The following is a 27,169-nucleotide window of genomic DNA, read 5'->3' as shown; positions in this document are numbered from 1 at the left end:
CCGGGCGAGCTCCTGCCAGGCGGTGCGACCTCGGCCGCCCCCTGGCCGGGCCGGGCGCGAATGTGCAGGGCGGGCGCGCCCCCTCCCACCGCCGCCGCGCGCCCGCCCCCAGGATCGCGGGCTGGGGGCGGCCGCCGGGAGGTCGGTTGGGGACAGGTCCTCCTGGAAGTGCCCCGCGGTGTCCCCGCCGGACGACAGACTCCTCCCGGCGACAGACGGACCTCGGGCTCAGAGCTGCCCCTCACCAATGAGGAGGACGCGGGGCGGAGGGTCTGCGCTGCCCCGGACCCCCTGGTCCCCCCGGGCCGCGCCCGAAGCCGCCCGGGCGCCGGGTGAGCTGACCGCGCCTCCGCCGCGCGACCGGTGCGCGGCGCCGGCGACTCCGGGACCTCCGGGCCCCCAGGTGGCGCTGCCCGGCCCGGCCCCGCCCACAGTCGGGCCTTGCGAGCGGCGGGCCCCGGCGGAGCCGCGGGGAGCCCTGGAGCCTGCGGGCCGGAGTCCGCCGGCCCGCGCGTGGCGACGGCGGCGCGAGAGCTGAGGGGCCGCGGGGCGGAGGCTGGCCGTGGCCGTGGCCGAGGCCGAGGCCGAGGCCGAGGCCGTGGCAGAGGCCGCGCGGGGAGTGAGGTGCGGGACTGGGGCCGGGCCGGGCCGGCCGGGGGTGGGGCGGCCGGGTCGGTGCAGCTGGATGGAGACTGAGGGCTCCGAGGGCGCCGGGGTCACGGCGTTCAGCGGTGGCGTATCTGCGAGGGAGGGGCTGGCGGAGGGGGCGAAGGGCAGCTGTCCGGCAGGGTTCAGGGACGAAAGGGAAAGGTTGGAGGCGGGTGTGGATGTTATTGTCACCACACAGGCACGAGGGGGACTGTCTCGGTATCACAACGGGGGTGAGTGGGGAGGTGCCGCATCAGGAAGCGATGGGCACAGAGGGAGGCTGAGGGTGGGGGTGGCAGGCGTATTTGGGCTGGAAGGATGGAGCCGCCAGAGTTGGAGAGATGGAGGGCGAGACTGGGGGTTTGAAGGAGGGACTGTTGGCGGGACACCGGGGAAGTTGGCAGGAGGGTGGTAGAAAACTGCTTCTTGCAGGATTGGAGGTGGATTGGAAGGATGGGGGCGCACATGTGGCACGCTCTTGTCAGGCCTGGGAGTGTGGCTGTGGGGCTCAGCAGGCAGTATTTGCAGGCGGTGGGTTGCAGCGAGTGGCCACGGGTGGGAGGGGAGCTGGACCGGGCTGTGGAGGGGACCCGGCCTTACCCCCCCTCCTGCCCCCAGCCACCATGTTCAACCAGCAGCAGCAGCAGCAGTTCCAGCAGCAGCAGCTCCAGCAGCAGCAGCTCCAGCAGTTGCAGCAGCAGCAGCTCCAGCAGCAGCAATTGCAGCAGCAGCAGTTGCTGCAGCTCCAGCAGCTGCTCCAGCAGTCCGCATCACAGGCCCCGCTGCCCTTGCCCGTGAGCCGGTGAGTTCCCCACTTAGGGGACTGGTGGCTCTAGCTATGCGTCTCAGACCCATGTCTCGAAGTCCCCCATCCCAGTGCTTTCTTCTAGGGGCATCCCTGTTTGGGTCCTGGAAGTCATCAATTGCACCCCCAAGGGGTCCTCTGTGTACTCTAGAGGGGGGCAGAGAATGAAGGTGAGAAGTCTCAGGGAAGAGGAGGGTCTGACTTTTCCAGTAACCCTCTGACACCCCTTCCCATCACACAGGGGGCTCCCCCAGCAGCAGCCACAGCAGCAGTTTCTGAGTCTCCAGGGCACCAACTCGGCCTCCCTCCTCAACGGCTCTGTGCTGCAGAGAGCTTTGCTCTTGCAGCAGTTGCAAGGTATGGCTGTGGGCCCCTTCTGTCTATTTTAGTGGTAGCTTCTCAGCAGGCCCATTGCATAAATCTCACTAAATCCACGCAGTGACCCTGAGAGGCAGCTACTCTCAGCACCCTGTTTACAAAGGAGGACAATGAAGCTCCAGGAGGTAAAAGTTCCGAAGCTGCTGAGCCCAGCACAGGGCTGTCTGATTGCAGAGGTGTGCCCTTGGCCATGGTGCTGGCTCTTAAGGCAGTACTCGACACACATCACTCACATTCAGATTAGATGCCGTTTGACAGATGAGGAAGCTGAGAAGGGAAGGCATTTGCCCTGGGTCACACAGCATCAGCAGTGGCTGAACTGGATTAAGGCCTGGGCCTCCTGACCACCTGGATCCCTGTGCAGTTGTCTTTAGTCCTGTGCACTTAGCTGTGGCCTTGCCTCAGTTTCCCCATGTGGAGAGCAGTGTCAGTTCTTCCTTTCAAGATCCTGCTGATAACCCTAAAGGGAAGTATACCCACAATCTCATTTTAAAGATGAAGAAACTGAGGCCCAGAGAGGGGCATGTGCCCAAGGTCACATAGTACGTAGGTGTTGATTAGATGGTCATCGCTCTTCAGCCCTACCAGGGCCACATGGGTGTGGATGGTCCTGGGTGGGAGAGAAAACCACACACAGGACTGATAGCATATATATACATATCTTCCCCCCCTTTTTTTTCTCATTTTACAATCACACTCTTCAAAGTGAAAAACAAAAAAAATTTTTTTTTTTTTTTGAGACAGAGTCTCGCTTTGTTGCCTAGGCTAGAGTGAGTGCCGTGGCGTCAGCCTGGCTCACAGCAACCTCAATCTCCTGGGCTCAAGCAATCCTTCTGCCTCAGCCGCCCGAGTAGCTGGGACTACAGGCATGCGCCACCATGCCCGGCTAATTTTTTTTTTTTTATATATATTAGTTGGCCAATTAATTTCTTTCTATTTATAGTAGAGACGGGGTCTCGCTCTTTCTCAGGCTGCTTTCGAACTCCTGACCTCGAGCAATCCACCCGCCTCGGCCTCCCAGAGAGCTAGGATTACAGGCGTGAGCCACCACGCCCGGCCCAAAATTTTTTTAAAAAAGGGATAGGAAAATGCAAGCTGTCATCTGTAGACTTACTCACCTCCCGAAGAAAGTCACCAGTCAGTATTTCAGTGTATTTCTTCCCATTTTTTCTAGCCACAGACTTGGGATTCGTATGTGATTACTATGATTGCTATAAGTGAGAGGCTAGATATTGTTTCTTTTTTACTGAATAGAATGGCATGATCACTTACTGTATGATATGACAGTCTCTGCCAAGATTACTTTTAATAACTATTTAACATCCCACTTGGGGGTGTGCTGTTGCTTATGTAAACCTTGTCAGTTATTCATCTGTTTTGGGTTTTTTTCTTTCTTTCTTTTTCTTGTTTTGTTTATTTGATTTTTTTTTGGCTATTTTAAATAACAATAGGATGAATATGATGTTTGAGACTATGTTCTGACTGAGTCAGGGGGGATGGATGTTTTATGGCTCTTGATAAGTATTGCCAAATTGCTTTCCTAAAGGACTGGACCAGTTTGCAATGCCACCAGCCACGTATGACAGTGCCGGTCTCACCATGCCCACGGCAACATTGGGTATTATATGCTTTTTTATATATATAAATGTATATATACATATAATTTATGAAATTCGTTGGCAAAAAAAGCTGTATCATTAATGTTTGAATTTACATTTCTTGGCATGCTAGTGCAGTTGAATATTTTATATTTGTCTGTTAAACATTTGTATTTCTTTTTGTGACTTGTCCATGTCCTATGTCCATTTTTCTTTTAGGCTGTTTCATCTTTTGTCTTGTTTTTAAGAGCTGGTTGGCTCTCTAGGCACATATGTGAATATATGTTTGTTTCAAATTAAGGTTAATTGAACACTTACTATATACCAGGCACATTTGTACATCTCATCGAATCCTCTTAACACATTGTGAGGCAAGCACTATTATCATCCCCATTTTACAGATGAGGGAACTCAGGCTAAGAAGGGGAAACTGATTTGCTCCAGGTCACAGAGCTCGTGCTGTAGAGTCTGGATGTGAACCTAGCTCTCACAGCACAGCTGACCCATGCCTTTAAGCCCCGTGCTTCCGGATTCAGCTTCAGGACAAGAGTTCTAACTGTCTTTCGTGCCTCACACACTTCTCAAGCTCTGGCCTTCCCTGAGGTGTGGAGCTGAGTCAGATGAGGTGTAGCAGGAGGCAGATAAGGAAATTATGCAGCTGGTCCTAGGGCAGGGAAGCTGGGGCTTGTGGGGAAACAGGGGGAGTCTGAGAAGGCCTCCTGGAGGAAAGCCACCTGAAGGGAGGTCTGAAAGATGGCTGGGAGTTAGTAGGGCAGAGCAGCCCAGGCAGAGGGAACAGCATGTGCAAAGGCCCTGAGGCAGGATGTTTGAAGGACTGCACAGGGACATATTACTGGAATATAGTGGGGACACATGCGGGGAGAATGGCAAGAAAGGAGGCTGGGGAGGTGGGCAGGGCCAAACCTGGCACAGTGAGGAATGTGCTTTGTTCCTGAGCAGCAGGGAACTGTGAAGCAGTTTTGGGCAGAGGAGGGAGTAGATCAGAATATGGTTTTGGAAAGACCACTGTTTGCAACCACCCTGTGTGAAGGGTGTGGCTGAAATTCAGACAAGGGATGAAGTGGCTTTGGAAGGGAGCAGGTGGGAGTGGGAACCGAGAGGGGAAGAGGCGTAGGAGAGGCGATAGGATTTGGGGTGGCTAGGATAGGAGTAGGGTAAAGAGAAGGAGGAATCTGGAGCTCCCTGGTATCCTGGCCAGGGCCAGTGGGTGGATGGCAGTGCCCTTCATGGGGACTGGGGGCAAGCTATTTCTCTACTCTGTGTCTCCTTTGTCACTGGTAGAAATAAAACCTACCCTGATGCTTGCTGGGCCAGGTGACTGGGGCAGTATATGGACGCATGGAACTGCTTGGCACAGTGCCTGGCTTGTCATCGGCCTTTTTTTTTTTTTTTTTTTTTTTTTGAGACAGAGGTTCGCTTTGTTGCCTAGGCTAGAGTGAGTGCCGTGGCATCAGCCTAGCTCACAGCAACCTCAAACTCCTGGGCTCAAGCGATCCTTCTGCCTCAGCCTCCCGAGTAGCTGGAACTACAGGCATGTGCCACCATGCCCGGTTAATTTTTTCTATATATATTGGTTGGCCAATTAATTTCTTTCTATTTATAATAGAGACGGAGTCTTGCTTTTGCTTAGGCTGGTTTTGAACTCCTGACCTGGAGCAATCCACCCGCCTCGGCCTCCCAGAGAGCTAGGATTACAGGCGTGAGCCACCGCGCCCGGCCTTGTCATTGGCCTTTAAGGAAGGGTGGCTGGTGGGGGGAGGAGTGTCTTATTGGGGTTCCCTTCCCAGGGACCAGCCATCTTGCTGGTACTCTCTGTGGGTGCTGTGCCAGGTGTCTCACACGCCCTAAGGCAGGCCCTAGAGCATGGCTGCTGGGGGTGCTCAGCTGCTGACTGGGAGGTATCTGAGAGGGAAAAGGCAGTACCCCTCCACTCCTACTGGAGCAGAGAAACAGCCCTAAAGCCTCCCTTGCCACCACACCCACAGTGAGCCTCAGCTCTCATCTCTTCCCTCTCGCTGCCCTTGGGTGGGAAGGGTCCCTTTCAAAGTTATCTGTGATATTCCCATAATGCTCTGGGGGACTGAACCCTGACCCTAGCCTCTGCCACCTGACCACAGTGTGACCCTTCTTCTTCTCTCTTCTTGTCCACAGGTAACTTCCGAGGCTACAGCATGGCAACCCCGAGCCTGACAGCCCCCAGCCTCACACCCCCCCAGCTGGCCACTCCAAATTTGCAGCAGTTCTTTCCCCAGGCTACTCGCCAGTCCCTCCTGGGTCCCCCTCCTGTTGGGGTCCCCATTAACCCATCTCAGCTCAACCTCTCAGGGCGGGCCCCCCAGAAACAGGCCCGGACCCCCTCCTCCACTACCCCCAATCGCAAGGTAAGTGGTGGCTGGGCTGGAGCAGGTGTGGATGGGAGTGGGAGAGGGCACACCTGGGCATCAGGGCCACCTCCACCCACTCGGGATCATCCTGGGCCTTTGGGCAGGTTGCACTTCCTCTTTGTGCCTCAGTTTCCTCACCTGTAAACCGAGTGGCAGGGGCTTATATAACATTTCCCAAACTTCATATAGTCCTATACCACTGGCATGAGACTTTTGCCATGCCCAAACACCAGCAGTTCTATTCTTTACTTAATATTTCTCTTAAAATCAGGCTGCTCAGTGGAAATAAAATGTGAACCATACATGTAACTTAAAATCTTCTAGTAAACACATAAATAAAATAAAAAGAAATGGATGTGGCCGGGCACGGTGGCTCACACCTGTAATCCTAGCACTTTGGGAGGCTGAAGCGGGAGGATTGCTTGAGCTCAGGAGTTTGAGACCAGCCTGAGCAAGAGTGAGAGCCTGTCTCTACTACGAATAGAAAGAAGTTAGCCAAACAACTAAGATTAGAAAAAATTAGCTGGGCATGGTGCCGCTTGCCTGTAGTCCCAGGTACTTGGGAGACTGAGGCAGGAGGATTGATGAGCCCAGGAGTTTGAGATTACTGTGATCTAGGCTGATGCCACGACACTCTAACCCTGGCAACAGAGTGAGACTCGTCTCAAAAAAATAAATAAATAAATAAATAAAAAAGAAAGAAAGAAATGGGTGAAATGAACATTGCTAATATATTTTATTTAACAAAATATATAAAAAAATTATTGGCCGGGCATGGTGGCTCGTGTCTATAATCTCAGCGCTCTGGGAGTCCAGGGCAGAAAAATTGCCTGAGGCCAGGAGTTCGAGACCAGATTAGATAGCATAGCAAGACCTTTTCTCTATAAAAATAAAAATAGAAAAAACTAGCTGGGAGTGGTAGTATACTCTTGTAGTCCTGGATACTGTATTCCAACCTGTGTGACAGAGGGAGACCTTGTTTCTTTAAAAAAAAAAAAAAAAAAGTTATCATTTCAACCTGTAATCAATATAAAAAATGAATGAAGTATTATATATTATTTTTTAATTTATTTATTTATTTTTTTTGAGACAGAGTCTCACTCTGTTGCCTAGGCTAGAGTGCTGTGGCGTCAGCCTAGCTCACAGCAACCCCAATCTTCTGGGCTCAAGCGATCCTGCCGCCTCAGCCTCTCGAGTAGCTGGGACTACAGGCATGCGCCACCATGCCCGGCTAATTTTTTGTGTATATATTTTTAGTTGGTCAATTTCTTTCTATTTTTAGTAGAGACGGGGTCTCGCTCTTGCTTAGGCTGGTTTTGAACTCCTGACCTAGAGCCATCCGCCCACCTCAGCCTCCCAGAGTGCTAGGATTACAGGCATGAGCCACTGCGCCCAGCCTCTGTGTATGCTCTTATACTTACCTCTCAATTCAGACTGGCCCTGTTTCAAGTGCTTGCATGTGACTGCTGGCTACTGCGCTGACAGCAGGCTTGAAATGAACTGGCTTCTTTTTAGTTACATTTATTTTAGTTACATTTATTTTAAAAGGAAATGTTATATCACAACCTGAAATTTTAAAAACTATCTAAATGAATTGCCATACATAGAAGTATAAGGACCGTAAGTGAGGGTAGAACAATGTTATAAAATCCCAAGCTATACACTGTTGCCATCTAAAGCTTCCAACCTGCAGCTCTGGGGCTCTCTGAGTGTCTGAGAGGTGTTAAACCTTTCCCTGACGTAAGCAGAAAGTCTGCAAAGGGAATCGCCGCCTCCCCAGACTGTCCTGTCCCTGAAGGTCCCTGCAGTTCCTCGCTCATGCCCTGCTCCTCAGTGCATTCTGGGGCAGGGGCAACACACCCTTTCCTGGCTGCCTTGGGCCTGTCATAACATGGTCATGTCTAGTGTCCAACCTGCCCTGCCGGTTTTACATACGGGAAAACTGAGGTTCAGAGATTGGGGTGGGCTGGGGCTTGCCTTGGGCTGCACAGCTGTCGAGGCAGACGCAGAGCCCAGGCCTCCTAACTCTTGGGCCAGTGCCTGTGTCGTGCAGGGTGACAGCTGGGTAGCTTCAGAAATGCACAGAGTCCTGAGGTGCTGTACAGATTGCCATTCCCTGCTCGGGGCTGGTTCCTCGGGCTTAGCTGGACGGAGGGAGGGAGGGAGGGAGGGAGGCTGCAGGCTCCTGGGAGCTTACTGGGATGCAGGAAATGGCCAGAGCCACGTGTTCATTGAGCAGATGTCTGTAGGCCCCTGCAGGGCACTCGGTGGTGCAGGTGATGCACCTGGCCTGCCAGGTAGGGATGGGAGTGGGGGTCAGCGATATTAATGAAAATAATGCTCCAACCATTTATTTAAGACTGGAAAATGCCACAAAAAGGACACCAAAAGCCTTCTGGGGACCTGTACTAGTCTGGAGTCATGAGGGCTTCCTGTAAGAGCCGCCTTTGAGACTCTGGGCGAAGCCTGGGGGCAGGGAGCAGCGGCCTGGGGCTGGACCAGAGAGAAGGCCAGTGTGGACGAGCGGGGGGGGGGTGGCAAGTGGGGGTAGCTGAGGCTGCCGGGGCAGGGGTCGGGCACGGAGAAGGTGTTTTCTAGCTTGGGGTAAGGAGTACTTCAGGACTCCAGGAAGCCCCAAGCCGGCTTTAACCTGGTAGAGACAAGAGGCGTGATCGGGTTTGTACTTGGAAGGGGGTTTCTGGCTGCTTTGTGGGGAAAGGGGTGGGAAATCGAGGCAGCACCGAGGGCCAGGAGAAGGCTGTGTCCCCCAGACCTGGGCTATTTAATGGGCAACTAAGGTGAAACCCTCTAGACATGATTCCTGGAGTTTTTACAATCATCTGCTTGGTGGCCCTGAGGCCGCGCCCACCAGAGGGGCCCGCCTGGGCCCCTTCCTCCTCTGGGGGACTCTTGTAGCCACTCTTGGGCAAGGGGGTATTTACAGGGGTGGGTGGAAGATGTCAAAACTAGTTTCTGAAAGGAAGCAGGATTCTTCTTCTCAGACCATGCCTGTGGAAGACCATTCAGACCCCCCCGAGGGGTCTGAGGACGCCGTAGAGCTCCGAGCAAGCCCACCACGAGGTGAGGAGGAGACTGCGGCCCTCCAGAGGGACGTGGGTTGGGCAGGTGGGTGCAGGGTCTGCAGGTGGTGCAGGCAGATATGGGATGAGGGGTTCTTGGTTGACGGGGAGGTCGAGCCCGGGCCCCGTCTCCCAGAGCTCAGACACGTTCTACGTGGCATCTGTGTTCCCTCCCTGTCCTGCCTCCCCTCCAGACCAAGGTTCACCCCCCTGCCCAGATGACATCCCTAAGGAGAGATGCACGCCAGCACCCGGGCCTGAGCCTTGTGAGGTATCTGAGCCGCCAGCCAAGAGGATGAAGAGGTAACTGATGCCAAAAACCTACCCCGGGCCTGGTGCCCTGCACTCCCATTCCTGCAGAGGCAGGGGTGGGGTGGCAGAGGTGGCGTCCTTCAGTGGAGCTGGAGCAAGGAAGGGGCCTTGGGTTCTGGCTTGGAGGAAGGTCAGACTTATTCCTGCACCTTTCCTGGGGAGGCTCCAAGCCAGACTCTGGCGTCTTCCTTGGGACTGAGCCCCCAGAGGCCAGGCTGGGTGGCCGGGTTGGGGGTTGATGATGTTCATCTGGGACTGCAGAGGGTGGGTGGGGTTACAGGGCTAATTGGATAGATGTTAGCAAGTTGTGGGAGGTGAGGACAGTCCTCCCCCATTTACTGAGGTGAAACTGAGGCCGAGAGAGCCAAAGGAGTTTGCCCAAATCCTCCAGCCTGTAAGTGGTAGAGTTAGCATTGGAAACTGGGTCTTAGCCTTTCTTGGAAGCCCTGGGCCTCCTGGAATACATGGCTTTGACTTTCTTTTGCTCCTTCCTAGCTCAGAGGAGCCCACAGAGAAGGGGCCCCCAGGGCAGCTACAGGCGAAGGTCCAGCCACAGGCCCGGATGACAGTACCCAAACAGACACAGACGCCAGAGCTGCTGCCTGAGCCCCTGGAAGCCTGCGTGCTGCCACGATTCCAGCCACGGGTCCTGCAGATCCAGGGCCAGGGGCAACCACAGACTCAGCCACGGATGCTACCAGTGGACACCCAGGTGCAGCCGAGGCTGCAGAAGCAGGCACAAACACAGACCTCTCCAGAGCACTTCGTGCCACAGCAGAAGCAGGTGCCGCCAGAGCCTCAGCAGGAGGCAGAGCCTCAGAAGCAGGTGCAGCCACAGGTGCAGCCACAGGCACATTCACAGCCGGCAAGGCAGGTGCCGCTACAGCAGGAGGCAGAGCCACAGAAGCAGGTACAGCCACAGGTGCAGCCACAGGCACATTCACAGCTGGCAAGGCAGGTGCCGCTACAGCAGGAGGCAGAGCCACAGAAACAGATGCAGCCACAGGCACAGTCACAGCCCCCTGTACAGCTGCAGCTGCAGAAGCAGGCCCAGACACAGACGTATCCACAGGTGCATACACAAGCACAGCCAGGGGTCCAGCCACAGGAGCAGCCACCAGAGCATCCTTCAGCACAGGCGCCAGTGCAGCCACCAGAGCAGGTCCACGCGCAGCCTCAGACCCAGCCGCGGGAGTCTGTGCGGGCACCAGAGCAAGCACCAGCTCACAGCACCGTGCGGGAAACGCCTCCTGATACAGCGGAAGGCGGAGGAGGTGAGTGAGCACGGGCTTCTAGCCCGTCTGGTGATGGGACATCTCTGCCTGGGCCCTTCGTTTCTCCCAGCACAGCTTGTGGCTGAGGGCTGGGCCTGGAACCCAGGTCCAAGGCCACCCACACCAGGGGTTTCAAGGTCCTGGCTTCGGGCAGAGAAGGCAGCTCTTGGGCTCAGGTCCCTCTGGGGCCAGGGTGGGAGGCGCACTTTGGGAAACTGAGCTCATCTGTCATTTCAGGGTCGGAGAAGGCCTCGCCAGAGCCAGCGGGCACCCAGGCTTGCGTGGGAGAGAGCCGGGAGGAAGCAGCCAGCGGCCTGGACGTGGGCGAATGTGAAAAAAGAGCGAGAGAGATGCTAGGGGTGGGTCGAGGTGTTGATGTGGCAGCATTAGGGCCACAGGGCCCAGCAGTGGGGAGGCCCCTTGCTGCTCCAGGTCACCTCAGGGTCCCCGATGTTTCCTCACCTGTGAAATGGTACAGCAGCCCTCTGCCTGGGGCACATGGGCAGACCAGACTGGGTTTGATGGTGCTGGGTCCGTGTGGGACTCTTTTGCTCTTGCTTCAAAGACCTGGGGGTACATCAGGTGACAGGAGTCCTTTCCCACCTGCCCATCCACAGGCTAGAGCCCTGGTCCCCTCACACGGGTAACAGTGGTCCTGTGGAGAGTGCGCGGCATGGAAGCTACTCTGTGGGGCTCGGGTCCCTCAGCATCAGAGCGAACCCACAGGCAAACCCATTCCCTACTTCGGTCTCGGTTTCCCCATCTGTCACATGAGTAGGGGCAGGGTGGCTGTTAGAGGTAGGTGGACCTGAGTTCCCATCCTGACTATAACATGTCCTAGCCGTGTGAGCCAGGGCAGTCACTTGACATCTCAGAGCCTCAGTTTCCCCATCAGGAAGGTCTGATGAGGCAATGCTCACAGATGTTTAGTTCGGGGCTGGCCCGCCGTAAGCGCCCAGCTGGTGGAAATGCTGCTCCTGCTCCCGGTGCAGGTGTGGGGTGCCGGGGGCTCCCTGAAGGTCACCATCCTCCAGAGCAGTGACAGCCGGGCCTTTAGCACCGCACCCCTCACACCGGGGCCCCGTCCTGGCGACTCCAGCTCCACCACCCTTGCGGCTGCCAGTGCTCCCGCTAAGCAGGCCCTCCAGTTCTTCTGCTACATCTGCAAGGCCAACTGCGCCAGCCAGCAGGTATGCAAAGCCAGGCCGGGTGGGAGGGTGCTGGGGGAGCATTGAGAGTCTCCATGGGGTGTCCAGCCAGCCCTTCCCCAGCTGCCCATGGTAGCACTGGGCACTCGAGCCCAGTTGGGCATTTGCACCAAAACATTTCCTGAACAGCCAAGGAGACAGGGTTTTAGAATCAGGCAGACCTGTTTCAAATTGGCTCTGAACAGCTGTGTGGGCCTCTGAATCCCACCCCCATTCCTCAGTTTCCTCTTGCATCAGACAAAGGGACATTTGGAAGCCACCTCATTGGGTGGTTCTGGGGACTTGGCGACTTGATATTGGAGTCATGAGCCCAGGCCTGGTCTGAAGTGAGCACAGCAGTAATAATAACAGCATCGCACTTGTATTATTACTGCTACTGCAGTGGTTACCTCTGTACCCTGTGCCTAGCCTGAGCAGAGCCGCAGAGGCCCGGAGGCGAGCCAGGCTGCTGGGTGCTCGCTTTGCCTGCTCAGCCTGCGCAGGGCTGCAGCGAGAGAAGTACCTCCGGTGGTGAGGCTGAGGCTGGAGTCTCCCTCCCCAGGCCCAGCCTTGCCCACCCTCGCTCCCCCCTCCCCCCACTGCAGGAGTTCCAGGACCACATGTCGGACGCTCAGCACCAGCAGCGGCTTGGGGAGATCCAGCACATGAGCCAGGCCTGCCTGTTGTCCCTGCTGCCCGTGCCCCGTGATGTTCTGGAGAGAGAGTCCGAGTGAGTGGGGGGTCGTGGAAGTTCTTTGCTGGGGGGGTGGACAATCTCATGGAACAGGCTTGAATCTGCCATCTGCACAGTTTGCCTTTAGGTTGAGCATTGCCCTTCCCACCCAGGCCTCTTCATACCAGTCTCTGTGTGACCTTGAACCTCAGTTTTCCCCATCTGTGAAATGGCCTGGTGAGCGGTGTAGTGCAGGAATTAACGACAGCCTCTCATGGCTCTATCCAGGGAGGAACAGTGTGACCACCGTCATGGGAGAGGGTAGGTTGTGGCACAGACCGCTGTTCCCCTGGCATGTGTGCCAACCCCAGCCAAGGGGGCCCCATGGTGAGGATAATTCATCTTGTGGCCGGAGGGTAGGACTTCCTTACGTTTCTCCCTCCCATTGTCATGGGGGCTTGGTTGATCAGAAACTTTAGTCCCCTGGAGTCTGGGACTAGTTCTTGGGGTAAGAAGGCTTTCTGGAGCTGGGTGCGGTGGCTCACGTCTGTAATCCTAGCTCTCTGGAAGGCCAAGACGGGCAGATTGCTCAAGGTCAGGAGTTCGAAACCAGCCCGAGCAAGAGCGAGACCCCGTCTCTACTATAAATAGAAAGAAATTAATTGGCCAACTAATATATAGAGAAAAAATTAGCCGGGCATGGTGGCGCATGCCTGTAGTCCCAGCTACTCGGGAGGCTGAGGCAGCAGGATTGCTTAAGCCCAGGAGTTTGAGGTTGCTGTGAGCTAGGCTGATGCCATGGCACTCACTCTAGCCTGGGCAACAAAGTGAGACTCTGTCTAAAAATTAAAAAAAAAAAAGAAGGCTTTCTGGGAAGCTGGAGGAGCTTTCAGGACCCTGTGGTCAGTCACAGAGGCCTACAGGGTCTGGGAAGTGTCATCAGAGCAGCAGGACAGTATTGCCTCGGGCCACCTGTGGGATATGACCTGTCTTACAGGACAGCTGCCTCTTAGCTCCTGTTCTACTAGTTTTCTTTAAAAAGAATCTGGAAATCCAGATCTGTATGTGAAATCTATTGATTTCAAAATGTTAACAGCTAGTTCAGAATCCTATGGAGGCTAAATTGGACAGTCCCTTGAGTCACTGGTCAGGGACTCTCAGTTTACAGAGGTCACGGTTTGAAGCTCCCCAAGTGGAGATGAAGGAATAGGAAGGGCTCTTGGTTGACCTCTGCTTGCACGTGACAGGGAGCTCCTCTGCAGTGGCAGCTTGTGGCTCTGTTACCCAGTTCTGCCTTTGAGAGCTTTCTTAAGTTCTTTTATACTTACGTGAAATAATCACAAACACAGGAAAAAAGTGAATCACAAAGATTTTCTTTGCAGTTCATATAATGATGAAAACGCCTAATTGGAAATGATCTAATATATCCAAAATGAGGGGATTGGTTGGATCTGTTAAGGCCTGTCCACTTGGTGGAACAACCAATAAATAGGACACTTGCCATGCATTTATAATAATGCAGAAACATGATGCAATGTCAGGGTAAAACAGGATTCAAAATTGCACATGCAGAATGAGCTTGACTATATAGAAATAGATACTGTGACATGCAAGAAAACTAGCAGGACATAGAGCAGGCTGTTAACAAGCTTCAGGTGGGGGGATTCATCGAGCATCTCCCGTACGATGACTTCTCCTGCTCCCCATTCCCAAGCCTTGAAGAACATGACAGCTTTTCCAATAGGCTTCCTGTCCCTCTGTCACCTAGCACAGTCAGAAACTCTGGGCGGATCCCGAGCTGGGCCCTGGGGATTCCAGGATGGGGTCCAGTGGGGCAGAGGGGGGATCAGGTCCTCTCAATCCATCGTGGGAAAATGGTATGGCAGTGGCATTTTGGATCCCCGATGGGGCTTACTGGGATGGGGACAGCTCCAGGAATGGGGGAGGGTCAAGAAAAGCCCAGTGATAAGCAGGGCATCTACACTGAAGGGTAAATAGGAGTTTTCAAGGTCACGTATCCTCAGCTGTGTCACCATGATGGTGGCCTCCTGGACCTGCCGTGGTAATCAGAGCCACATATCTGTCAGTACCCCGCTGCACTGCAGTGCAAACAACAATTTGTAAAACAAAATAACCCTCCCCTTGGTCCCCAGCATGTGCACATTGATACTGTCCTCTTGCATCAGATGGGGTCTTCTGCAGTTGTGAGAGAAACTCTAATTTCTGTAAGACACTAATTGGCTTGAGCAAAATGGAGCGGTGTTTCTGGCACATGTCACTGGGAAGGTGAGGACTGCAGCTGGATCCCGGGGACAGCATTGTTGTAAGACAGCCTCTCTAATAAATGCTGTCTCCTAGGCGTAGGTGGGCAGGGCCAGCTCTAGCCCATGTGACAGAGCAAGACCCTGTCTCAAAAAAAGAAAAAAATAAGGATCTTGGTGAGGACAATAAGTGTACCTAAACCCTTAAGCCTGTTACCCATGCTATGTGGTTGACGTGCCTTTTTCTTTTCTTTTTTTTTTTTTGAGACAGAGTCTCACTCTGTTGCCCAGGCTAGAGAGTGCCGTGGTGTCAGCCTAGCTCACAGCAACCTCAAACTCCTGGGCTCAGGCGATCCTGGTGCCTCAGCCTCCCGAGTAGCTGGCACTACAGGCATGCGCCACCATGCCCGGCTAATTTTTCTATATATATTTTTAGTTGGCCAATTAATTTCTTTCTATTTTTAGTAGAAATGGGGTCTCGTTCTTGCTCAGGCTGGTTTCGAACTCCTGACCTTGAGTGATCCTCCTGCCTTGGCCTCCCAGAATGCTAGGATTACAGGCATGAGCCACCACGCCCGGCCAGATGTGCCTTTTTTTTTTTTTTTTTTTTTTTTTTTTTGAGACAGAGTCTCGCTTTCTTGCCTAGGCTAGAGTGAGTGCCGTGGCGTCAGCCTAGCTCACAGCAACCTCAAACTCCCGGGCTCAAGTGATCCTCCTGCCCCAGCCTCCCGAGTAGCTGGGACTACAGGCACGAGCCACCATGCCCGGCTGATTTTTATATTATATATATTAGTTGGCCAATTAATTTCTTTCTATTTTTATGGTAGAGACGGGGTCTCGCTCAGGCTGGTTTTGAACTCCTGACCTTGAGCGATCCGCCCGCCTCGGCCTCCCAGAGTGCTAGGATTACAGGCGTGAGCCACCGCGCCCGGCCCCATTTTTTGAATTTAAAATTTTTTTTATGATTATGAAAACAATTTGTTCATTGTATAAGATTTGGAAAATACAAGAACACAGACACACAAGAAGATAAAAATTGCCCATAACCCCATTGCCCGGAGATAAAGAATATCACATTTTGACCTAGCTTATCCCATGGTCCTGTGTTTGTGCAATCTCTAAAAAGATAAAAGTTAGAATCATGGCACCCGACATATGTGAATACTTCCCATATCTCTGAACAGCCCTCCATGACAGGGTTCTTACCAGGGCTTTGTGACATTTTGCAATGTGTACAAGTTTTAATTCTATGTAATTTTTTCTTTATGATTTCTGGCTTTGATGTTATATGTAGAATGATCTGCCCCAACCCAGGATTATATAAATGTGTATAAATAGTTGTCCTTCATTTTTTAAAGTAAATGGTTTGATGGGTGTTTTTTTCCAGTGATTCTCCTGCCTCAGCCTCCTTAGTAGCCGGGCACCATCAATCCCAGCTAATTTTTTTTTTTTTTTTTAAGAATCAGGATTTCACTATGTTGCCCAGGCTGGTCTTGAACTCCTGATCTCAAGTGATCCTCCCACCTCAGCCTTCCAAAGTGCTAGCATTACAGGCGTGAGCCACCGCATCCAGTCTGGTTTTGATTTTTACACCTGACTCTCTAGTAGTCCAGATAGAATTTATTTTGAAGTAGGCAGAAGGGGAGAGACAAAGGCTTTCCTTCGGCCAGGCGCGGTGGCTCATGCCTGTAATCCTAGCACTCTGGGAGGCCAAGGTGGGCGGATTGCTCGAGGTCAGGAGTTTGAAACCAGCCTGAGCAAGAGTGAAACCCCGTCTCTACTATAAATAGAAAGAAATTAATTGGCCAACTAATATATATAGAAAAAATTAGCCGGGCATGGTGGTGCATGCCTGTCATCCCAGCTACTCAGGAGGCTGAGGCAGGAGCATTGCTTGAGCCCAGGAGTTTGAGGTTGCTGTGAGCTAGGCTGACGCCAGGGCACTCACTGTAGCCTGGGCAACAAAGCGAGACTCTGTCTCAAAAAAAAAAAAAGGTTTCTTTCTTCAAGTGGACAGCAAATTGTCCTGACATAACTTATTGTATAATCTATGCTTCTTTTTTTTTTTTTTTTTTTTTTTTTTGAGACAGAGTCTCGCTTTGTTGCCCAGGCTAGAGTGAGTGCCGTGGCGTCAGCCTAGCTCACAGCAACCTCAAACTCCTGGCTCGAGCAATCCTCCTGCCTCAGCCTCCCAAGTAGCTGGGACTACAGGCATTCGCCACCATGCCCGGCTAATTTTTTTTTGTATATATATTAGTTGGCCAATTAATTTCCTTCTATTTTATAGTAGAGACGGGGTCTCGCTCTTGCTCAGGCTGGTTTCGAACTCCTGGCCTCGAGCAATCCGCCCGCCTCGGCCTCCCAGAGAGCTAGGATTACAGGTGTGAGCCACCGCACCCGGCCATATGCTTCTTTTTTTTTTTTTGAGACAGAGTCTCACTTTGTTGCCCAGGCTACAGTGAGTGCCGTGGCGTCAGCCTAGCTCACAGCAACTTCAAACTCCTGGGCTCCAGCGATCCTCTTGCCTCAGCCTCCCGAGTAGCTAGGATGACAGACATGCACCACCATGCCCGGCTAATTTTTTCTCTATATATTAGTTGGCCAATTAATTTCTTTCTATTTATAGTAGAGATGGGGTCTTGCTCTTGCTCAGGCTGGTTTCGAACTCCTGACCTGGAGCAATCCGCCTGCCTCGGCCTCCCAGAGTGCTAGGATTACAGGCGTGAGCCACCACGCCCGGCCAATCTATGCTTCTTAATACCAACTTATCAGAAGCTGAATTCTTGTCAATATTTGAACCTTTTTAGGACTTTCTGTTCTTTCCCATTGCTACACTGTCAGGGTGTACATCACGTTACACAATTTTAACTATTGTAGCTCATGGTTTTAATTTTAATGGCTGGTATCCCAAATGCTCCTAAATTTCATGCCCCTTACCCCAAAGTTTCCTTGGTTATCCTTGCTTGAGTGTTCATTCAGATGAACCCCAGAACCATTTTGTTAAGTTTCAAAAAAGATCCTGCTGGAATTGCAATTGGAATTGCATTACATTTATGGAGCAATCTGGGATGGCTGCTGTCTTTCCAACCAGAACATAGTATCACATTGTACCCGTTTTGACTGTCATCATTCAGAGACCCTCCACCAAGGCGCTGGTGCAACACCTGCCAGCTCTACTACATGGGGGACCTGATCCAACACCGCAGGACACAGGACCACAAGGTAGGAGGGCCGGCACGCTGCATAGGCACCTGCTGGGAAGGAGGGAGCCCCGAGTTGGGAGCAGAAAGCAAATGTTGGTCTCTGTCTCTGCATGACTCACGGTGTGGTTTCTGGATACGTCAGTCATGTTTCTTCACTGGGCTTCAGGTTCCCCATCTGTCCCCTGCCATTCAGCCATGGAGCTCATGGGGGTCCTTTGGGTGTCTGCCCTTTTTCCTGCCTTCACTTTGTGTCTGTCCTGTCTCTCTGTTGCCATCCCATCTCATAGCTACCCACGCAGGGAAGAGATATGTTTGTCTATGTTCTGGTGCAGGGCAGAGCACAGACAGGTTTGTTATAGACATGGTGGGGCTGCGGAGGGAGGCAATGCCTGGCTGCCAGTCAAGGGGCTCGCACCTGGGGACACCACCTGGCACCCACTTGGCCTGTCCTCCTTTCCCCAGATCGCCAAACAATCCCTGCGACCCTTCTGCACTGTTTGCAACCGCTACTTCAAGACTCCTCGAAAGTTCGTGGAGCATGTGAAGTCCCAGGAGCACAAGGACAAAGCCAAAGAGGTAACCCCAACTCCCTTGGGGGACATGGGCCTAGAGAGGTAAAGAGGCTTGGCCAAGGCCACACAGCTAGCTGGGGTTTATCCCAGCCCAAACTCATAGTGGGTCTGGAGGGGTGGGGTGGGCAGGGCGTGGGGCCTTGACTGCCCAGAGCTGAGCTGAGCCCCTGTCCCCTCCCTGGGTAGCTGAAGACTCTGGAGAAGGAGATAGCTGGCCAAGACGAGGACCACTTCATCACGGTGGATGCCGTGGGATGCTTTGAGGGTGATGAAGATGAGGAGGATGATGATGAGGATGAAGAAGAGATCGAGGTTGAGGAGGAATTCTGCAAGCAGGTGCTGGGCAGTGGGCATGGGAAGCAGGCTGGGGGCTAGACTCTCAGCCCAGAAGGACCCTCGTCCCACCTCTCAGGGACCAGGCACTGTGCTGGCATCGTGGGCACTAGTGCATGCCTCAGTTTATTATTAACCCGAACTATCTCATATATGACCATGTGAATGGCAGTTAAAAGTATGTAAGGGCCTTGAAGCCTGGCTGAAAGTATGACCTGTGTGGCAGAAGGGAAGGGCACCCTGGGCCCCGGGAACAGCAGCAGTAGAGGCACAGGGGTGGGAGACTGCAGTGGTGCCACTCGTGGTGGTGGTGATATCAGCTGACATTTTTTTGAGCACTCACTGCACGCCAGGCGTGTGCACCAAGCACTGTCCGGCGGAACCTCACCAGATGGGTGGCGACGTGAGACTGCAGAGCCTGGCTTTCCGCACTGCAGCCGCGCGCCTCCCACGCACAGGGGGCTGGGCGCCCTGCAGTTTAACGGTGTTTCTGGAGCACCTGTTCTGGGCCAGGTTCTGGGGCTGGGCACAAGGACACGTGAGGACCAAAGCCTGGCCCTTGCCCTCACAGAGGTCGCCCCAGATACAGAACAGGGTGAGGAGGGCCAGCCGGGGCAGCCCTAGTGCAAGGTCAGGCAAGCCACTTGGCCTCTCCGAGCCTCAGTTTCCTCTGCTCAGAAGTAACAATCCCACCTTAGGCTGTAAGGAAAGGCCGCAGCCCAGCGCTCAGGCCTAGGAAGGGCTCAGCGAATGGGAGTCGTCGTCATCCTCAGAAGCCACATTTGTTTGCCTGGCGAGTGTGGAGGGCGCTGCTGGGCGTAGGAGGGCTGACACGGCCAGAGTCAGATGGCCTCATTCAGAAGGGGTCACATCCAGGTGGTGAGGTGCAGGCTCCTTGATCACCTGAAACCACCTCCGCAGCACCAGATAGGAATGCAGGGAGCTGGCAGGGCACTCAGGGTTGAGAGCGTGAACTCTGGCTGGGGCTCAGCAGGGTTCACTGCCCAGTTGCTCCACAAACCAGCTGTGTGACCCTGGTCAGGTGAGCCAATGCCCCTGGGCCTCAGTTTCTTCTTACGTAATATGGGGTAGCCACAGAGGGTTGTTAGGAGGATTCAGTGAGATGATGACACATGATGTGTTGGGCATATCCCGCATGGAATATGGCCACTGTGGGAACAGGAGGGCTTCCTGGAGGAGGAGGCTGATTGAGCAGACCTAGAAAGTATGGATGGGGAAGGGCACTCTGGGGGGCAGGATCAGCATGTGCAAAGGCTCAGAGAGTGCCACCCTTAGACTCTTGGAAATCAAGGGGATGGTGTGTCCAACAGCATGGGTGGGCTCCAGGCCCCTGACTGGCATATGGGAGAGGTCTGGGGAAGGCAGATCTGAGGCCCACACTTGCATGTTTCCAGGTGAGATCCAAAGATATATCCATAGAGGAGTGGAAGGGCTCAGAGACCTACAGCCCCAACACCGCGTACGGTAAGGCCCAGCGCTGAGCCCACCTGCAGGGGCTGCAGCCCTCAGACCCAGCCTGCAGGCGACGCCCAGATCCCAGCTGCAGGATTCTGGCCAGGCAGCCTAGCCCCTGGTCCCTCCTCCTCTGCTCCCACCAAGGGGGTAGGGGAGCAAGTGGGCCCCTAGAGAGGGTGGGACACCTGACCGGGACCAGGGATGTGAGCACAGACCCAGCCGTCCTGCAGGTGTGGACTTCCTGGTGCCCGTGATGGGCTACGTCTGCCGCATCTGCCACAAGTTCTACCACAGCAACTCAGGGGCACAGCTGTCCCACTGCAAATCCTTGGCCCACTTTGAGAACCTGCAGGTGAGCTGGACGTCCCCCTCCCATCCTCCCCTGCCCTGGGACTCAGACTCTGAGCTGACAGCCCCTCCCTCTCATACCTGGCCTTACCCCCAAGCACTTGGCCCCCCCCCACAGGGAGGGCATCTGAACTGGAATGGGGCTGGGCTCTTTCTGTTATTGTCCCAGGGGGAATGTACTGAGAGGCAGGCTGTTAGCTCGAGAGGCCTGGCCCAGAGAGGCTGAGTGGTCACAGGGTCACACAGCACACTGGCACTGTCTCAGCTGGAGTGCAACACATAGGGAAGAAGCTCTGACCTTGCCTGTACCCTTTGTGTCCAGAAACACAAGGCGACCAAGAACCCCAGCCCCACCACCCGGCCGGTGAGCCGCCGGTGCGCCATCAACGCCCGCAACGCCTTGACTGCGCTATTCACCTCTGGCGGCCGCCCACCCGCCCAGCCCAGCACCCAGGACACAGCCAAAGCCCCCAGCAAGGTGACGGCCCCACCCTCCCAGCCCCCACCACCCCGGCGCTCAAGCCGCCTCAAAACCTGATAGAGGGATTCCCCGGGCCAGATCTGTGTGGAAACTTTGACATGGTTCCTGTTTTTACTCAAAATCCAATAAAAGAAGGTAGCTTGGCTGTGCAGTCCCCACCAGCACTGCTGTCTGGGCGGAGGGGGAAGGGGATGGCCTCAGCCTGCTCTCAGCCTCTGCACAGTGTGGCGGCAGAACTAGAGGCTGAAGATGGGCTCCCTGGGACCAGGGACTCTGGATCACGAGGCACTTCACCTCTCAGAGCCTCAGTTTCCCTCTTAATGTATCAGGGCTAGGAAAGTACCCTCAAGTAAGATCTTATTTAATCTTCTCCATGACCCTAGGAGGCAGTCTTGTTGTCCTTAAATTACAGATGGAGAAACTGAGGCCTGGCAAGGTCAAGTGACACACTGAAGGCCAAGCAGTGGTAAGTGGCAGGCTTTGAGCCTGGGCCTGAGCCCTGTGCTGGTCTGTCTCTCCAGCTGCACCCCACGGAGGCTGAGGTGCAGGAGTGGGGTCCTCGCTGCTCAGGCCCTCTGGCTCTGAGTTCTCGGTTCACTAGCAGGGCCTGCCCCCGTCAGAACACCCTAAGGTGAATCATCGGCAAATGGGCCCGGGCTGAGTTGGCTCTTTAGTTCTGCTGTTTCCTCAATTAGACCAGTAGGGACAGACAGCAGACCAGCCCTGTTACTGGCAGCTGAGGACACAGGCCAGGATCACAAGGGCTATGCCAAGGAAGGGCAGTGTGCAGCATGCCCTAGTTAAAGGAGCCAGAGAGTCTGAGAGCATCATACAGGGTCACGCAGCATGTCTGACAGTCTCAGCCAGGCTGCTGGGCTGGGGAGCAGCTGCTGCCCAGAAATGCGAGGAGCCCTGACCTCACCTGCACCTTCTTGGCAGCCAAGAACCCCAGCCCACCACCCGCTCCCTCAGCCACTGGTGTGTGACCAGTGCCTGAGCACTGTGACTGCCCTGTTCCCCTCCAGCAGCCACTGGGGTCCTCATCCTGGGATACAGAGGAGAGAGGCACACTGGGGTGGGACCCATTTAATGTGGACGCTCAAAGCCTGGGCAGAGTGGGGAGTGCCCAGGAGTGCGGCAGGCAGGAAGTGGGTGGGGTGCAGGCCCACACCTGGCCTCAGGAGGGGATGTCAGGTGGTGGAGGCTGGCCCAGGCAGGCCAAGGGGAGTGCCGGAGGAGTGGCCCAGGCAGGCAGACCCACCAAAGGCCAGCCTTTGAGAAGGTATCTAAGCCAGGAGGTGCGTGCCCAGGCCAGAGCCTGGCCCAAGGAGGCAGAGTTGGGGCCTGGCTGGGGGCTCCTGGAGCCTAGGGGCTGGCATCGCTGGGGGCCTCCTCGAGCTGCTGCTGGAACTCAAGGCGTGTCTGCCGGTTGGACTCCAGCAGCTCCTGGAGGCGGGCGTGGAGGTGGTCGTTCTTCTCCTCCAGGTGGTCCAGACAGGAGTTGATCTGGTCCAACATGGAGTTGATGGCAGCATATTCTGGAAGGGAGGGGAAAGACAGAGCCAAGGTCCTGTGTCTCCCTGAGGCTCACAGACAACCCCTCCACTGTCTCCCAGCCTGCCTCCAAAAGGGCTTTGGCCAAGACCCTACTGCTTCCTGAGCCTCAGTGTCACCATCTGGAAAATAGGTGGATACCAAAAGAGGAATGGCTCTGAAGAATACCTTCATACCTAGGACACCATCCATTTTTCTAGGGTTAGGGTGGTCACAGGGTAGTCATCCAGTGTCCTACCAGGTGCCAAGTCTCTGCACTTCAGTAGCTGCCTAGAGGCCACATTCCTGAGTCAGGCAATCAAGGCCTCTGTCCCCAGGCAGACCCTATTCTCCAGCCCTTCTGGGGCTCCGTCTGCCCTCAGGATAATGCACCCAGCAGACTCTTCCTGGCCCTGCTCCCCTCTCCGGCCCCACCTCCTGTGCCTTTTCCTTTCTCACACCTGCTTTTGCCTACTTCAGGCCCTTTGAACGTGCTGTTGCCTCTGCCTGGAATGCGACGAGTCCTTCTGTCTTCCTTTCCTCCTCTCCTGGATGAGTCCCACTCATCCTTCAAGTCTCAGTAAGGATGTCACCACGGGAGCCTTCCCCGTGCCCCAGGCCCAATCATGCCTCTATCCTGATCCCCCGGCCCTCCTCACCCCTGGCCCTCCCCTCAGGACTTTCTGCTGAGCTGCTTCGTGTGCTGTGCTGTGTCCCCCACTGACTATAAAGCTCCATGAGCGGTGAATGGTCATGTTTGCTGCCGTCTCCCTGGTGCCCTCATCGTCACACAATAAGCATTTCTGAATGAATGAATGAATGAATGAGTGAGTGAAGCCTCTGACTTTCCAGCCTCTCTGCCATTGCTCAACTGTCCCTGCTACCCAGAATGTCTCAACCACAACAACCCTGCAAGGACCTGCTCAAAATGCCTCCTCCAAGAAGTCTTCCCTTGTCTCCACTGGAAACCATCACTCCCTCCTCTACAGCCACTCCTGACCTGCCTCTCTCAGCAACACAATGTCCCTTAGGATCCAAGGTCTGGGCCTGTGCCCACTGCGGGACCCAGTTCTGAGCCAGCCCATGACTCAGATACACTGGGCTGCCAGCTTGGGACCAATGGGGAAGTAGCTGGTGGAGGCTGGGCGAGGCCAGGGCCCAAGAAGTGTGTCTGGGACGTGGGTGCGAATGTGCCTGCGTTCTGGCCCCGAGATGGTCCTCCTCACAGAGGACAGAGTCCTGGGAAATCTGGATTTTAAAGTCCAACCCCCTTGTGGTATAGCTGGGGAAACTGAGGCTGAAGAAGGAAGCAACCTGCCCAGGGCCTTCCAACCTCTGGTCACAAAGCCAAAACTCCGATTCTGGGATCAGGGCACTTGAGTTCTGAGTTCCAGCTCTGCTCTGTCCTAGCAAGTTACTGCACATTCCTGGAAAAAAGGGCTAAGAACTGGGTTGTTGTGAGGGTTCAAATGCATCAAGAGCTCAGACAGGGTCTGGCCATAGCAAGTATTTAGTAGATGGTCTTATCAATATTTCACATTCTGTATCACAGGATACAGGCGTGTGTCTGGGATACCCTCCTCCCCACTGTTCTAAGTCCTGTCTGCCAACAGCCACTCAATGTCACCTCCTGGGAGGCCCTTCCTGATGCTCCTACTGTGGCTACCAGCAGTGACTACGAAGTGGCCACTGTTCACCAGCATTGCCCAGCCCACAGCCACCCCCAGGAGGAGGTCTGCTACCTCTTTATTAAAAGCAGACCTTGGGTGATGAAAATGTTCTAAAACTATTGTGGTGATGGATGCACAACTCTGTGAATGTATAAAAAGCTACTGAACTGTACAGTTTAAATGGGCAAACTGAATGTGAATTACAGCTCAATAAAGCTTTTACTCAAAAAGCATCCTCCATACTTCCCCCACATAGCCTGCCCTCTAAGTTAACACACCAGTCTTTACTACACCAAAGAGAAGAATGGCAGTAACCACTTACCACTTGCGTGCTGGAACCTGCTAAGCATTTTCCATTTATTTTTTTATTTAATCCTGACCCATCCCAATGCAGGAGATACTAATCATTATTCCTATTTTATAGATGGGAGAACTGAGGCTGGAGAAGGTGAGAAGGGAGCTGAGGGTTCTCTCTCCACACACTAGCCCTACGCTCTTAAGCACGCAAGAGGCTGCTCTGTAAGCCGCTCACATTTGGCAAGCCTGCGAGGCCACACCTGCAAAGCCAGGTGGCCGGGGATGCTGACTCAGCAGAACGCGCGCCCACCAGGTCAGCCCCTCCCACTAAGCCCAGCCGGCCCCGCGGTCCCCCAGGGGCTGGAGCTAATCCCAAACGGGAGAGTGTCCCTGAAGGTGCTTCAGTTTCCCCACCTGTAAAACCGGGCTGGCTCCCCACAGCTGCCCGCTCACAGGTGTCCAGGGACCCGCTCGCAGGTGCTCGCCCTGCATCCGAGACAGCAGCTGCGACTCGGGATCCCGGAGCGGGGCGGCTCGGGGAGGACTCTTCAGAGTCCCTTCCCAGCCCCGAAGCCGGTCCAACTCCCCTTCCTAGGAGGGCAGCCCTGTTAGAGCATAGGTCGCTTCAGCAGCGCCCTCGGGTCACCTGCTTCCCCGAAGCCGTCGTCCTCGCCTTCCGCTCCCGCCTCCACCGGCATGTTCAGGTCCCCGTTGGGGCCCGACATTGCAGGCTCAGGCGCCGCAAGGGCCGCGCGACGATGGCAGCGGCGACCGTGGCGCCGAAGGCCGGCGCCGGGCGGAAGGCGGAGGCGGCGGAGGGAACGCGGGCCGGAAGGGTGGAACGCAGCCGCGGATTTGTGCGGGGCGGCCGGGGCCCCGCCCCCGACCCGGGAGCCCCGCGGGCCCAGCTCCGCCTCCGCCCCGCCCCGGACCGGGCCCGCCCCGCCCAGACCCCGCCCCCTGGCGGAGCCCCGCCCCTGCCTCACAGTCGAGCCCCGCCCCCTCCCGGCCCTGCCCGGGGCTGCAGGCGCTGAGTCCCTGCGGCGGGGCCCGGGCTCCCGCGGAGGGCCGGGCGCCCCGCACCTCACTCTGCCCAACCGCCTCTCCCGCCCCTCCGTTTCCGAGGCCTCCCATGGCTTCGGGGGACTCTTAACAGCCCCTCCGAGAGTCACAACCGGTCTCCTCCTCGCCTCCCCCGTCGCTAGGGAAGGGTACCCCTGCCCCCAGCCCCTGTCTCTAGCGCCTCTCTTAGGGCTCAGTGGCTGCACCTATTGAGCCCTAACAGGCGGCCAAACTCTAGCTCAGAGTAAGAGAATCGGACAGTCCGTTTTAGGGTGAGCCCCTTAACCAGGGCGGAGGCGGAAGAGGGGGCGAGACTCTCCCTAGCCCGGCTCTTCTCCAGTGCTGCCCGGACTGTGTGTCATCTTCCCAATGCAAAGGTTTGCTGCCCCTCACATGGGTGCTGCTGTGGACGGTGGAGGTCTTCGGGGCACAGTTGCTGCCAGGGCTGGCCCTGGAGAAAGGCTACATGATAACCTACGTCACTTACCAGCTAGGAGAGGGTGGCCTGCCCACAATCAGCCAGCCAGCAGTGTCACTCCTGGATTAGACCCAGAGGTGTGATGCAGGCCAGGTGTCCAGCTGAGAGGCCCATGTCCCAGGGGAAAAGGGCTCACTTACTGGGACTGCTGTAGCTGTAGTGGCCAGGAGTCCCCGTGGCTGCAGCAGCCTGGTCCTGGTCTCACGCCATTGTTTCTGTGGACAGGCCACCCTCAGCATAGGGGTCAGGGCTAGGGTGTGGGTCCTAGGTGGTAACAATGGGTAGAATCCTCTCCTGTCCCAGAAGCCTCCCCTAAGGAGGGTGGAAGTGAGGTTGAGCCCACAGCCTGCCGTAAGAGTCACCACCAACTTGCACGTGGACACATGGGTGGTCATGCCTTCTCCCTGAACCAGCTTGGGTGGAAGCAAGGACTGCCCTGAACCAGTGCCCAGGGAATTTTGGAGAATAGCCTCTCGTCCAGGCAGGTCAGCATATGCTCCTTGACTGAAAGTGAGGCCCTCAGCAGAGATAGAGGTTTGCTGATGCTACACTGTCTCTGAAGAAGGAGGAAGGGGCCGCAAGCCAAGGAATGCAAGGAAGGCAGCACTAGCAGCTGGAAGGGCAGGGAGGTAGATGCTTCCTGAGGGCCTCTGGAGGGACCACCGCCCTGCAGACACTGTAAATTTAGCACAGTGAGAATGATATCAAACTTTTTTTTTTTTTTCTTGAGACAGAGTCTCACTTTCTTGCCCAGGCTAGAGTGAGTGCCATGGCGTCAGCCTGGCTCACAGCAACCTCAATCTCCTGGGCTCAGCGATCCTACTGCCTCAGCCTCCCTAGTAGCTGGGACTACAGGCATGCGCCACCATGCCCGGCTAATTTTTTTTGTATATATATTTTTAGTTAGTCAATTAATTTCTTTCTATATTTTGGTAGAGACGGGGTCTCGCTCAGGCTGGTTTTGAACTCCTGACCTCGAGCAATCCGCCCGCCTCGGTGTCCCAGAGTGCTAGGATTACAGGCGTGAGCCACCGCGCCTGGCCAATATCAAACTTTTGACCACCAGAATTGTAAAAGAATATGTGTGTATTGTTT

The 27,169-nt window shown here is 55.0% G+C and overlaps 2 protein-coding genes across 8 annotated transcripts; one reads left to right on the top strand and one right to left on the bottom strand.

Moving 5' to 3' along the window:
- The first annotated feature begins 433 nt into the window (after positions 1-433).
- CIZ1 (CDKN1A interacting zinc finger protein 1) lies at positions 434-25,187 on the top strand. Of its 7 annotated transcripts, none has more exons than XM_012772063.2 (19): positions 434-624; positions 1,267-1,450; positions 1,695-1,810; positions 3,378-3,449; positions 5,602-5,831; positions 8,822-8,960; positions 9,109-9,217; positions 9,722-10,500; positions 10,738-10,859; positions 11,493-11,690; positions 12,293-12,417; positions 17,756-17,843; positions 18,287-18,400; positions 18,583-18,732; positions 20,145-20,214; positions 20,436-20,557; positions 20,876-21,031; positions 21,447-21,500; positions 24,120-25,187. In XM_012772063.2, the coding sequence occupies exons 2-18, from the start codon at positions 1,272-1,274 to the stop codon at positions 21,477-21,479; spliced, it is 2,802 nt and encodes a 933-aa protein (XP_012627517.2). In that variant the 5' UTR covers positions 434-624; positions 1,267-1,271; the 3' UTR covers positions 21,480-21,500; positions 24,120-25,187. The 7 variants fall into 7 exon arrangements, with proteins under 7 accessions (XP_012627517.2, XP_012627514.2, XP_075865182.1 ...); XM_012772060.2 differs by having other exon boundaries at positions 23,048-25,187; XM_076009067.1 differs by lacking the exon at positions 24,120-25,187 and having other exon boundaries at positions 21,447-22,284.
- BBLN (bublin coiled coil protein) lies at positions 22,106-25,396 on the bottom strand. The gene is made up of 2 exons (XM_012772072.2): positions 25,181-25,396; positions 22,106-22,572 (listed from the first exon to the last, which is right to left on the bottom strand). Exons 1-2 carry the CDS (start codon positions 25,257-25,259, stop codon positions 22,400-22,402), a joined length of 252 nt encoding a protein of 83 aa, XP_012627526.1. The 5' UTR covers positions 25,260-25,396; the 3' UTR covers positions 22,106-22,399.
- Positions 25,397-27,169: the final 1,773 nt, after the last annotated feature.

This window comes from Microcebus murinus, chromosome 12, assembly GCF_040939455.1.
Source record: "Microcebus murinus isolate Inina chromosome 12, M.murinus_Inina_mat1.0, whole genome shotgun sequence".
In the NCBI taxonomy this organism is placed as follows: domain Eukaryota; kingdom Metazoa; phylum Chordata; class Mammalia; order Primates; family Cheirogaleidae; genus Microcebus; species Microcebus murinus.
Note: the sequence above shows the minus strand (reverse complement) of the source record. Positions and strands in the feature narration are given on the sequence as shown.